At 39.9% G+C, this 13,728-nt stretch overlaps 1 protein-coding gene across 2 annotated transcripts in view; it reads right to left on the minus strand.

The window, feature by feature from the left end:
- The window catches only part of LOC136100150 (uncharacterized), a 31,396-nt gene that overhangs the window by 12,241 nt on the left and 5,427 nt on the right, over positions 1-13,728 (minus strand). For both annotated transcript variants that reach the window (XM_065834991.2, XM_065834990.2), the window contains exons 2-7: positions 10,485-10,604; positions 9,419-9,538; positions 8,218-8,337; positions 3,150-3,272; positions 2,047-2,129; positions 685-810 (exon numbers count right to left, since the gene is read on the minus strand). In XM_065834991.2, coding sequence (XP_065691063.2) covers positions 685-810; positions 2,047-2,129; positions 3,150-3,272; positions 8,218-8,337; positions 9,419-9,538; positions 10,485-10,604 — 692 coding nt within the window. The remainder of the gene's footprint in view (positions 1-684; positions 811-2,046; positions 2,130-3,149; positions 3,273-8,217; positions 8,338-9,418; positions 9,539-10,484; positions 10,605-13,728) is intronic.

Below are 13,728 nucleotides of genomic sequence, written 5' to 3' on the forward strand. Positions count from 1 at the left end.
ATTTTTTTTTTCCCAAAGTTTAGATTTTTTTTTTTCAAGCTCCTCTACTATTGGTCATCCTGTTGTTGATGAGGAAGAGCCAATGGGGTTCAGATGCTGATTTATTTTGGGCATGTCAGATAAGTTATAGGAAAATGAAGGGGAGTGAATTTGTCTAATTTGCCTTTTTACACCTCCCTTCTACACAGAATTTAAGATTCCATCCTTTAAATCCCAAACTGTGGCTTACTGAAGTTTCTTCAGTGTGGCTCCTAACAAACCAAAATTTTCAAGATGTTATTCTTTGAAGCCATATAGTCAAGGTTATGGATATCAAAAAGAAAAAAAATAGCATAATAGATGCTTCAGATAGTTTCTGTCACAGACACAATGATCAAAGATAGTTGAGGGCCTGGATAGGGCACTTCACACATGTAGTTTGAAGTTTAAAAAATATAGGCCAGTCTAGTATAAAGGAGGTGTCTGAGGCTGTGGAACTACTTCAATGACTTCCTCTTTCGCTGTACATTGACCTTGTAGAACCTATGTTTCTTATAGTATACGTCTTTTTTTGTGGGAAACATGCTCCATAGGCACCTGTACAGTAGATGAGCAGAACTGTGCAAGATTGAATCTGGAAGCCCAGTTTTATAGCTCTACTCTGATGCTAAGTTTTTACACAAAGATAAAAAGCTACAGCTTTACCTTGCCCACAGAAGAGGATAGGAGAGAGATGAGTGTCCGCAGCAGGAATCTGTTGCCAGGTCTCAGCATTGCTTCATGGTGCTGAGCGTTGGCTGCCATGTTGCTTAGGGCAGCACAGCTGTAATACTGCAGAGAACCAAGAAAAAAGTAGAGAGGTCACAGCGGTGACATGCTGAAGAAAATAACATGGAGAAATGCTCAGATTTAGAGCTGATGGAAATAAAGTGCTTTTTCGTCTTAAGAGTGTTTTATTGTGTAGATGTGATAATAGCATGAGTGGGCTTCCTCCAAGCATGGCGATGTAATCTGTTGTAGCTCCAACTGCAGCCAGGCTGTGGCACTGCTCTGTACAAACCCAATGGGACCCTGCATATTTGGGAAGGTGCTGTGTTGCTGCAACAACACTGCTGTTGGCACTCAAGTGAGCTCATCTACATCTGCTGTATTATATGTTTACAGTGATTTACTCAAGCTGGATGTAGTCATTGCCCTAGCATGCCAAGAGCTCATTTTCAAATGACTTAAACATTAATGCTAGAGAGAATTATATATATGAGTATGGGTTACTAGGGAGGTACAATTAGAAGAAACAGGTTGCACTGCAGAGAGGGAAATTTTAAGATGAATCTCACGGAAAGCTCATGGTGCTGAAGCAGTTTGCAGAAAGCAATTCCAGAGGCTCCATCACTTCAGGCATTTAAAAGAGAACTGAGCAGAGGTAACAGCAACAATGGAGGAAACTGCCCTGTACTACTTAGAGGATCAAGTGAATGAACTAGTGGATTTTAAGGTTTACAATACTGATTCATTGTTTTTCATTAGCAGACTTTTGAACCAAGACCAGCTCTCTGTTAAGTGTGCAGAATCACAAACAGGTGTCCATGGTAGGCATAAAATAGGAAGACTCCCCAGACATTTACAATAATAAGAAAAAAAAATAATCTTTGCAAGCTATGCCTTCTCAGAACACTTAGTAAAAGTGCTAAGAGTGGAAGATCAAAGTTAGGATTAAAAAAACCGAACTGAACACACAAAAACACACAACACCCACACAAAAAACACATAGTAAGAGCCCTATCTACAACTTCTCTGATCTGAAAGACAACCGCATAACAACTGTGTTATCGTGCTGGCAGATGCACTTCTGCATCATGAACTTTCTTCTGTGGAGCTAGACAAATGGAGTGTTCTGAATATACATTACCTGACTGAGCTGAGTTTTACCAAGATGGTCTCACATTTCCTCCTTTCTCTAGAGGAACCTTCCCTCCTCTCCACCTTTACGTTTCTGCATGCTGTGGTTTACGCTCTCCTTGCAGCCACACTATTACTGTTTAAAAATCTGATTTGTCTGAACTGTACCTGCACTTCTGAGTCAGGAGATTCCAGCAGCAAGGCAAGAACTGGTAGAGCTCCTTCCTTGCATAAGACCTGTTGTATTTTCTCTGCCATCAAACATAAACAAAAAGTGCTGTTAGTGTAACATTTCCCTTCCCCCTCTCTCCTCTGGAGGCACTATTTAAAAGTGATACGCACAGTCCTTGAATTCTAGAGAGTGGTGATGTTGTCCAAATATTCGCTCAGCAGTGTGATTGTAGAGTATATATAATTCAGAGCTTGTGCAATGTAGCAGTATGCGGACATTCTAGGAAAATGACTAGCAGGCTGTTTGATCAATTGAGTCCTTGCTGGTTTTATGCTAAAGACTGTTATGAGCATCTGAATTGCTAGAGCAGCTGAAAAACCTCAGGTGGCATATTCACTGTGATTTCTGTGTTAAAAAAAATCAAATTATTTTTAAAATTCTGAATAATAACAAAAGTGTAATAGCCAACTGTAGAAGTTCTTGCATATTGTTCCCTTCCACCATATAAAGATAAGAGACATTACTCATGGCTGTATTGTTTAGCTGTGTAGAATAATAGTATCATCTAGATAGGTGAGATTTAATGCTGCCTTGTTTAAGAGTTACTGTATGGTAGTCTGCAAGTTACTGCAAAAACTGTTGGCATATATCCCAGCAGCCTTTAACGTCTGGTCCATAATAGTTATATTTTGCATGTTCCCACATCAAGTTAGGGATACAAGTCAAATGTTCCTAGAGCTTGACAAGCTTCTGAGATTGCTTCATAGTACCACCAAATGTGCTGCTGCCTCTTTAGACCAAGTTATCTATTTTTTTTTCCTGTTTCTTTGACTGATGATTTAAGTGCTTGTACATTAGCCCGTTGGGGTTGAAAAGTCAAGCCTTTCTTCTTTGGTACTAGGCAAAAATGGTTTGTATTAACTAGAGAGAGGCCAAACTTTAATCATGAGCCTATGGTATCAACATGAACATCATAGACAAAGGAAACAATTTGTTGCTCAGATATACCCCTGTTCTTGCCTTAACCCTTTTGAATTATTTTTCTAACACTGAGAAATTTCTTTCAGCCATTTTAGATAAACCATTAGTCAGAAAGTACCTGATTGTGTGAGGTTGAGAATAGCACCAACTGCATTTTGTTGGACTCTAGGATCATAGGAATTGGCAAGAGACAGTAGGGGTGTAACTCCTCGAGCAGCGCAAATAGCCTCTCGGTTGGACTCTGGAGAAAAGAACCAAAGAAAGATTATGTTGTCATATTACTGTGAGCCAGAAGCAGGACATGTAGCAGGACTAGATTTCTTTGGTGTTTGCTTCTCTGTTTCTTTGTTATATATATCCAAATTTCTCTGCATGCTCAAAGGAACCTCTTAGAAATCCTAAGAGTTCAATGGGAAAGAAACTCACTCATGTCTTCTGGATTGGGCACAGATCACAGCTGGTTCAATGCTTTTGTTTTGTGACTGGGATGATCAAAACAAACGGACTGTAACATCCCTTAAACAGGTAGCAAGGTGTTGTACTTGTCTTGTAACCCTGGAATGTCTGATCAAGCTATTCACAGTGTGCCAACCAAAAACTACATGATTAACTGCAGGAAGACTGCATTTATTTAGTGGGGTGTACTGAGGGCCAACTTCCCTCTTTGAATGCGCTTGTCCTTTGACAGCCACAAACAATGCAGAGGTTCTACAAACAGAATTTGACTCATCCACTGGAATTTGAAAAGATACATCTTCTCTGAAGTGGTGATGCTTCCTTGTACAGCAGTGTGTGAAGTTGTCCTGTTGTATTCAACATCCTAGAGTACAAGAAGAATTGAAAAAAAGATCTGCAGAGTCCCTTAGACTCTTGTATGAAAAACTGGGGAAAAAAAAAAAACACTGTAATACTTAAATAATGCTATAAAATTAACTATATACTATAAAATACTATCTAACATATTTATAAAATGTGTGTATTACATATGATAAACTTACACTGTGCTATAAAATATAACACAATTTAGATTAAAAAAACAAAATCTGCTTTTACTTCTGCTGCTCTTGTTTTAGACTTACTGAAGGTAGCCTCAGTTGTGGTGTATAGAAAAGAATCCTTCCTTTATGCTCTTCCTTACTCCTCTACTGTGAGATCATAAAAACATTTTCAACAAATAACCTGCTGCCACACTGAGACAGCTGTCTATGGTTCTCGCCTCTTTACTGTCTTATTTATATCTATACATTATCTGTATTTGTATCTGTAAGCGTTCTGGTTTCATAATTTTGAAAAAAAAAAAAAAGGTGTTGACAGTAGTGTTCTTTGAAGTTGATGAGATTTAAATGAGAATTAGACCAATTAAGAATTCTCTTCATATCATAGTATTCTGCAGATTATTTTATAAAAGGAAAAAGCAAAATCCATAGTCTACATCTTCCACTGTTCATATGAGCCAAACTGCCACTGAAGACCACAGGAGTTTTACCTGAGTATTGCTTCATGTATGTATGTTTCTGGACAGTTTAAACAATGGCCAGTCTCTGCAGGTTTGCTGGGAGAAACGTGAAGCAGAAGCAAGCAAGAAATGTGAAGGTATTTGGATGAGATCAACTCTTCACGTGCCAACTAACTTACTTAGAGAGTTAAGAAAACAAAGCCACTATTTCTATACCTGGAGCCTATCTATACTAGGGAGCTGACATACACAGATAATCCAGGATATCTATTCAAGTGTAGCTCAGCCACTATCAGGTTAATATTCCAGGACAAGGCCCTTTCTGCCCTTAGATGGATATTTTATACTCAAGAAAATACCTTTTATTCCAGAAAAGCACACTCTAATTTTTGAGCAAATGATTGTTCTGGGAAGAGTCGTGTATTTAAAAATAGATTTTCCATGTGGGAAGCTATTATTCTGGTGAAATTTTCTGGCCAATTTTGTGGACAAGCCTTTCTCTGATCTAATCTGCCTATATATTGTTCTTTTGTTTCTCTAAGCAGAAGCAGAAATTCTTTTGTGCAGATGCAACTGATAGAAACCAGTCTGGTGTGATGGAAACTCTAATTAGTTGAGTAAAGAAGAGAGGTAAAAAGATTGAGTATTCAGATATTGCTGCTTCCTTCATTCTTTCACACAACACACTTCATGAATGTTGTTTAAGAACCTCACATTTGCTTAAAAACTTTCAGACAAAACTTGGGCAAAATATGACAGAATAGGAGCCGTTGGGTGCTTCAAAGGTTTTCCTTCCTTAAAGAAAGATAACTGGCTTGATTTGGAAAGGCTTCACATTTGCAACAGCTCGAAGAATTTTTCTGCCTGAGGGCTCAGAGGTGGCGGTCAACACTGGAAGTCTACAGTGGCAGGATGAGCTCCTGCAGCCTGCTTTGGTGGGGGATGGCACGTGGAGACCCAGGCACCCCATTCTGCCTGGGAAGGACTGGAGCGTTCACTCTCATCATGGAGGAGTGGAAAGACAACGATAGGTACCCACATGATGGAAACCTCTGTGATGAAAATATTTTTTTTTTTTTTTTTCATTTTCCCTTGGGTCACTCACTAGCTGACAAGTTCTCCCTTTGTTAGTGCCTGTTAGTGTGGGTTTGCTGGATTTAATTTACATAAGCCATTTTCCCTTATCCTCTCCATTCTCATTCTAGTTTTGGTCAGATAATGCAGCTGAACACTACCTGTTTTGTCAACTTATGTCAGAATGGATGGAGATATCTATCTCACCAAGATATGTAATTGTACTATCATCTCCATAAGTGATGGCGCAGGCTAGGTTATACTTCTCTCCTGTGCCACCTGTTTATCTAAGTAATGCAGTCCATCCACTGATGTCACCACAACCGCTGATGCCCTTACAGTGCTTTTAGAAGGGAACCTTGTATTCAGACACTACTCTTAAGTGGGGAAATCAATAACATCTGTTCAAGCTGGGTTTGAATAACTCATGCTGAAACATGCATTTATGAATTCTTTTTTTCCACTCTGCCATTTGTGTGCTTGAAAATCCTCCTGTCAGTACAACTTCAAACATGCTCTGCATTCAGTGCATCCTCCCTGTTTAGTTTAATGCAGGTGTTCAGGTCTCCCTAAGCCCTTGTTGTGAACATTTAGCTCTGTTCCTACGTTCTCTGAGAAGAGTTCTTATCCCAGAACTCATTACTTTCATCCACAGATTGAAAACCTGCAGATAATTGCAACTGTGCACATGTCCTCTTGCTGTGTGGACAAATGTTAGTATTGGAACAAACTGACCTTCAAATTCTTTTCCTCTGAACGGGTTTGTTTGCTCTTTTTATTTTTGGCTACCTATTGCGGTGGCTAAGTATGAGACAACCCAGCTTACAGTCACACTGCTAAACAGCTTCACTCTGTATGCGGTCTTGCATGCTTATGCAGCAGAATTAAGACATTTTACCATTCTTGGATTTGGAATTTTAGTCACCTTAAAGCTATCTAAAGGATCTTTCTAATTTGATTGTGCTTCTATATTTATCTTTTTAAAATTACTCTGAAGAATGAATGGCTTACTTAAAGGACATGGTTGAACAGAGTATTTTTTAAGATATCAGAGTCTGCAAGTTAAAATTAAAGTAAATGCTAGAGAATTGCCACTTGATTTAGTCTCGTTGCGGTAGCTAAATATAGTCTGAAAAAGAAATAAATGGATCTAGTCCATCTAAATGCTATTTCAACTGGGACAGAGATCCTCAAAACTGATCCGTATCCCAGACAGCAACCCAGCCTATGCACCTACCTCTATGTGCAGCAGATGCCCTCCTATCTAGCTTGAAAGCTCCTTGAGGGCTTAATTTGAACTGCTTGTGCTCAGCACTACAGTGACAGTTAGGGTGGCATTAGATGGCCACCCTCAACAGAGAATGAAGGTACACTGGATCTGGAGTGGCTGAGGGTCTGACATACTCTGGGCTAAAGACAGAGTCATTTAGGAGGGCCAGAGCACCTTCAGGACTAAAGAACATCCTTAGGTTCCCAAAGAAGCCATGTTGTCTGTGGGCTGCTTAAATCAGGTGAAACAATATCCCTCTGTACATCTTCAGGCGCATAACTCCACTGACCATACGTACAGAAAGCCCTCCTAGTGCCAAGTACCTAAAAATTTAGTGATGCCACATTAATGCATAGTTAAGCAAGAGAAGATGGTGCTAAATGCAAGTAGTGCACGGTGAATAAGGAACTGACTGGCAGCAGGTTTTGCTGAATGGGAATGACCATCTGAAAGGAGGCAACAATTGGAATTCCACAGGGACTGGTCTGTTGGTTTTGAACTAGAAGTTAATACAAAGGTGTGAGCGCAGTATTGTCAGTGTGGTGGAGAACTGGAATAATTTACAAATCACAGATGAGTTAGAAGACTGAAGCAACAGGAACAGAATTAAACCTTACAGCACAAAATGCAGGGACATGTGCTTAGAAACTTTTGTTGCAGATCCTTAATCAAATGGTCTCCGTTGGAAATAGCAGCAGAGGTGAAAGATGGATGACAACATCACCACGATGCAATCACAAAAAAAGCACGTGTTATCATTAGATGTACCACAAAAGCCACAATAAAAGATACAGGTGATTGTGTCTGCACATTCCTGGCAACCTCCCTTTCAGAAGAGATTAAGTCAAACTGGAACTCCCATAGCATTTATGTACATCTTGGGACTGTAACAATGCCTGAGGTCTGTGGTATCACAACAGCAGATGCAATTGCTGTGTTCTATTTCTGGAACATATCATTTACAGCCAGAAGGGCTGTGAAGATGAGCAGAGAGTCTTGCTTACAAGAGGAGTCCTAAATGGGCTTGGCTTTCTCAGCCTAGTAAAATGAAGGACCCTGATCAACATAGACATTAGAGAGGAAGAACTCCTGAAGCAAAAACCAATGTAGGCATTAATTAAGATAAGCTGGTCATGAATATATTTACATTGTAAATCAGAAGAAAGCTTGTAATCATAAGTGAATGAATGTCAGAAACACTGAGAAAAAGACCTTACTTAGCTGGAATCTCAAGTGGTTGAATTTATGATGTAGGAATACCACAATTTGCTGCTGCGTCTTATGACTCTTATGCCAATTGCAAATAAGTTGTTTCACCTTGAAATATGATGTTGAGAGCTGAATGAATCCACTGCAGAGGACAAAGGGAAAGAATAGCACACTCACCTGAAACAGCCAAAATCATGGTGCAGGCACAGGAGTTACACTGGACAGTGGGATCCTCTGACTCAAGCAGATCCAGAACTGGCTCAAGTAAACCCATTTGAACAACTAATTCCTTGTCGACTGTTGACACATTCAAGAGAAAATGGACAAACAGAATAGTAAGCAGTTAATGCCTTTGTGAAAAGAATATACCTTCTTTTGACTGCTTTGGGGGTCTATATTATGATTAGGCAAAACAGACCTAAGATGGTCTGAAATGCACTCACAGTCCCTAGCTTGGTTTGCTTGTTTCCTCTTCAGACTCAGGAAAGAGCTGAAGAGATGTTCACAGGTTCTAGTTCAGAAGGTCCCAAATATTTCTGCTAGCAAGTCTGTTTTCAAACCTAAGGTCTCCAAAATGAGTGAAGTGTAACTGCAGCTTTCCAATAGGTTCACAATTTACTCAGCCCCCACTCTTTTTCTTCTGTAATCTACCTTTTCAATACTTTTTTACTTATAAATTGTGACATATTATTTGCAGTAAGAAAGATCCTTAAAGAAAAAAAAAATAGCTAGACTGACTGTCTTCTGCTGTTATTGGATAGCGTGATGGAATACCTGTCGTGGTTCAGGTGCCAGGGAGTGCAGTAGCAGATGCAACAAGGACACTGGTGATGAGGTGTAGGGTGTTCATGCCCTGTCTATCAGCACAAACTTTATTGGGAGTTTTTATCTGCAGCTCCTAGATCCTATCTCAACTACATTTGCCCTATTAGCTACACAATAAAGTGAATTCTATGAAACTTTTTTTTTTTTTTTTTAATCTGAAAGCAATATAAGACCAAGTTTCAGTTAATAAATAACAAGGGAATGAGCACTGTCCCAGAGTTTATTTCTATAGCTGTATCTGTTGCTTGAAAGGGTAAGTGATGGGCTCTCAATCCAAGACTGAAAATAGTATAGCTGTTCTCACACCAGTCTGGGAATAGTTTATCAGCTTTTGCACACAGATCTAAGATCTCTTGGACATGATATTACATATCTGGAGGGATCTGATATATCTTGGTGCCACCAGAATCTATGTGTCTTGCAGACAGAAGCAGGCTCATACCTGTCCCACCAGGAAGACAAAAAACAGAATTTGGATTTGTGTAGGTGTGCCATCCTTCTGTCTGAAAAGATACTTTTTCACCTGAACAGAGATGTGTAGTTAATTACTCACTATTTCCTTCCAGCAAGATATTGACAAGGGACAAAGAAGACATCTGTTGCACCTCCAGGTCAGCAGACCGTAGTAAGGCGTAGAAGGATTCCAGATGCTCCACAGGCAGGGGGATGTTCACTGCAGGAATGAGAGAAAACACTCAGGAGTCTCATGGTTCATAGCAGTCACATTTTTCTCGTTGGTCTTAAGCCCCAGGTGCTACCACACATAGGCTGAGTGGTGTTCCACTTCATTTAAATACCATTGCTACCAGCAAAATAGGGCAAGTCTCCTGAAAAGGTTTTGAATGATCAACTACTTCAAAAACATCATGGGAAGGGAAGCAATATGCCTCACTACCAAACAAGTCATTCCACCTCATAGCAGGTCGCCATGTTGTGGTTATCTGCACCTTTCATCCAGCAAAAAATACATGGGATAAAGCTATCGAGCCAAGTGCCAGAATATTCTCCTTGAAGTAAATTAAAAACAATCAAATAAATAAATCATATCCTGCTTTTTGCTGGTATTTCTACCTTTTTGTGGGACTCAAACTCTTGCTGAAATCTTATTTGACATATCTAGGCTGACTTCAAACCATTTACAAATTACCTCAGGAGCCAAGTGCTCCCACAGAATAACTGGAACAAAGGAGAATATTTCATTCATAAACTTCCACTACAATCTGGCCTCTAGAGCTTCGTCCCCTTCCAAAAAACTATATCATATAAAAACCTTAAATGATCACTATATCCATTTCCTTCCACCATATTTTGACTGTGTTGCTCTCAGGAATTTCAGTACAGACTGATTCTAACCACTTTGGCTTCTGCTGAGTTTTACACAAGTATTACAATTACATAAATGACAGTCTTTTACAATCATAAGATGTTGCTTCATTGCAAAACCCAGAAAGACTGTCCACGCGGCAATGACAGCATTTCCATTTCCCTTAGCAAACAACACAGCACGAAAGAAAAAAAAAAAAAAAAAAGAACTTTGCTTAATGAACCAAAGGGAGTTTCACAGTTGGAAACACATTTATAATTACGTGAAAATTTTCTAAGGTACTGAGGTAACTTACTGTGCTGACTCATATGCAAGTAATAGAGGGCAGCAGACTGCTGTAAACCCGGGTTTTCTGAAAATGCTAAGGTCCTCAAGGCTTCCAGAGAGTCCTTTCCAAGTGGTGACATTTCAAAACCTACAATGTACAATGACAGCACAATTACAGAGTTCACAAAAATAAATTAAAATTTACAGCCAACCGAACACATACAAATTTTTGTATTGCAAGAACTCCATAGAGACATCCTTATTCATGTTTCTATGAGCAGAAGCAATAAATGAACCTGGAATAACTTGTCCTTGGCAATGCCTCTTGTGAAGCTCATGAAGCTAGTGTTTGGAAGTAAGGTAAATTATAACCCTTAGACACTTTTATGCTATCCAGTATAAATGCAAGTGTTCCTGTTCTCAATAAAAATCTTTATCTTTTCCTGAATCATAGAACATATTTGTAAAAAAAAAATATAGTGAACACAATATTTGTAGCTATAAGCTATAGGAAGAATATATATTTTTTAATTTACTACATTTTACGTTCACCGCGTTTCCTATCCTGGGTATTACACTACAGGATTTCAGGGAATAGCAACATGGATTGCAAACTGGATTGCCTCAGGCTCAAATTTCTAACATGAATCTACCTGTTCTTGAGTATGATAGCTCCCCTATGAATAAACCAGATGTTCAGCAACAGCCATCAAGAATACAGCAACAGCAATCAAGCATGACCTCTGTAAGTCACTATGTAATGCGTAGAATGGAGCAGCAGAAAAGGAGAAAAAAAGGGCATTGAACCAATGCTCAATAGTATAAACAGTTGAAAAGGAAATGTAGTATAAATTGACTGGTGGGGCACACAATTATAAGATATATTTTCAGACAACAGATTAAAGGAGTGTGTTAGAGATTGAAATATCTCTATGATCAAGATCTGCCTACTTTTACCTTCCCTGGGATAAAGAGATGTGAGGGGTGTGAGCTTTCATGCCTCAGTGCAGAACTCGGTCGATACTCCAAGCCATTAGAAGCTGCTGACATGTCAACAGCAACCAACTCGCACCTTCGGGATTAGGTAAGTGGGCTTCACAGAACTGCTTCATATAAAGATCAATTTTGTTTAGTAATTAACAATAAACACAAGAGGAAGGACTAGCCATCATGTGCAAGGTTTTGGAGAAAAAAATATATCTCTTAATGTGGTTTAATTCTCTTCCTCAAACAGTGACTATCCAAATCTCCCACACATCTGTGCGTTTTTGTTTGGAAGAGTGATGAAGCAGAAACCACTCAAAATCTTCACCTGCTTCTATCAAGCATTTGCTGCCCTAGCTGACAGCTGAGTATAAAGGTCAGCAATGAAGTCTCTCCTTGCACCCAAACTGCGCAAATGTTAGCTCCTTGCTTATTATCATTTGCCCGAAACTGAGGATGAACTCGGTCCATCTCAGAATAAAATACACAGGTGAGCACTAAAGCAACATGTATGTGTCTTGGTTCTCTTTGTGAGGCTTCCCTGCTTCTATCTGTCTTGGCAGCAGGATTTGGCCACTTAGAGAATTAACCTTGATTCTTCTTCCTGGGTGCTGTGTATCTCCTATAATAGACATTAGGACCCCCTTGAGAGCACACATTGCCATCTGTGCGCTGCTGTCACAAAAGCTCTAAGCTTCCTGCTGCTGTAGCCCAGCTCCTGAGGACCCAAGACAGACCAGCTTTTTGAAGACTTGTTTCAGAGAGGAAAGGATTTCACAAGAAAGCATACACATAGACTCTTCAGGAAACACTAGTGAGTGCTGCAAAGGGCCATTCCGGCCTCATCATTTTTTTTAGACCACCCCTTCATTGCACTTCAGCCATCAACTGAGCTGGGGTACTGCTAAGACTGTCTCTTATATAATCAGGAGCATGCTAACTTTTGGAAGGAAAAGTTTAGCCCTGGTTGATCCTCACTGTAGATCAAGACAAAAAGTCTGGTCCTATTCTGGATACAGACTTCAGGATTTAGCCAGTGCTTAAGGTGCAACAACTAGTGAACCGTATCAGCAGCACGGGACCCCCCACGTTTGTGGGGTAATTACACCATCTAATACCAGCTGAAGCTAATTCACGCATGTTCCCAACAACCAGCGTCAGAGCAATTATTCCAAAGGTTGTTCCATGACAGATCAAACAGTGTTAATTGTGTCACACCAAGGAAAAGTATCTCCCCTGGTCCCACTCACAAGATGGTTTTATGTCCACAAAAAGGCAAATAAAGCAAGAGTATTTTGTGTTCCACACCCTTCACACAAATGAAAGTAAAGGGCTATGCAATTTTTGTGTAGTAGCTTCAGCCCAGGGTTGTTAAACTTATAAGCTTATAAGCAATATACCCAGTTAGCTGTCAGGCAAAGCAAAACCAAACAAGCAATGGCCCGGCCTCTACCTAAGCTTAAGACAAAGAATGTTTTTTAGGTAAGACAACTGACAAAACACACTAGTCCAAGACGGTATTTTGTTACTGCAAGAGTGAAATTAAAATGTTGTCCTATTGATATTGTTGTATCCTAGGACACAACAGAGAGGATATCACAGGTAGATAAACAAGGGAATTAGGCAGGCAGCCTGTAAAGCAGAAGAGATACATGAGAGTTATGGATCTACTTTGATTCAAGCAGAATCCCATGATTGTGTTCAAGCCTTGTATCTAAAACGTTTGCACAAAAGCACTTTGGAAGACCAGTCGCCTGGAATCTGAGGAAGTCCCGGGAGCCCAATGGTGCTTTTCCCGGGGTGACTTTGACCTCCCCCATGCAGAGCACAGACACCCTCAGTGCAAGCCCAGGTGTTCTGCAGCAGCCAACACAGATGGGCACAACTCGGACAGGACCAAGCTGCGAGTTTCCTGCTCACAGCTCGGCACTCAAGAAGCATCCAGTGCTGGTACAGCCTATTTCCAACTTTGTGACCTCAGTGACCAGCTTCAAAAAATTAACTTCAATCATTAGAACTCACTTTTATGAAACATATTTACACGAGTTATTTATTAACAGTAGTGGCAGAGCAAGAACATGACTATTTCTACCTAGATCCAACTGGTCTGCCACTTCAGCCCTTGGTGTCCTGTACACAAAGAAAATGCTCTGTAGCTCTGGCCTTTCCTACATCACCACCAAGGTGCTCCATACTGTGGCAGAGCAGTTCAACCAGCAATCTGTTTTCAACACACAAAATGAACCTCCTTGTTCTCTCACATTGCTTTAGAAAATCAAGCCTTCTTA

This window comes from Patagioenas fasciata, chromosome 3 (genome assembly GCF_037038585.1).
Source record: "Patagioenas fasciata isolate bPatFas1 chromosome 3, bPatFas1.hap1, whole genome shotgun sequence".
Taxonomy (NCBI): domain Eukaryota; kingdom Metazoa; phylum Chordata; class Aves; order Columbiformes; family Columbidae; genus Patagioenas; species Patagioenas fasciata.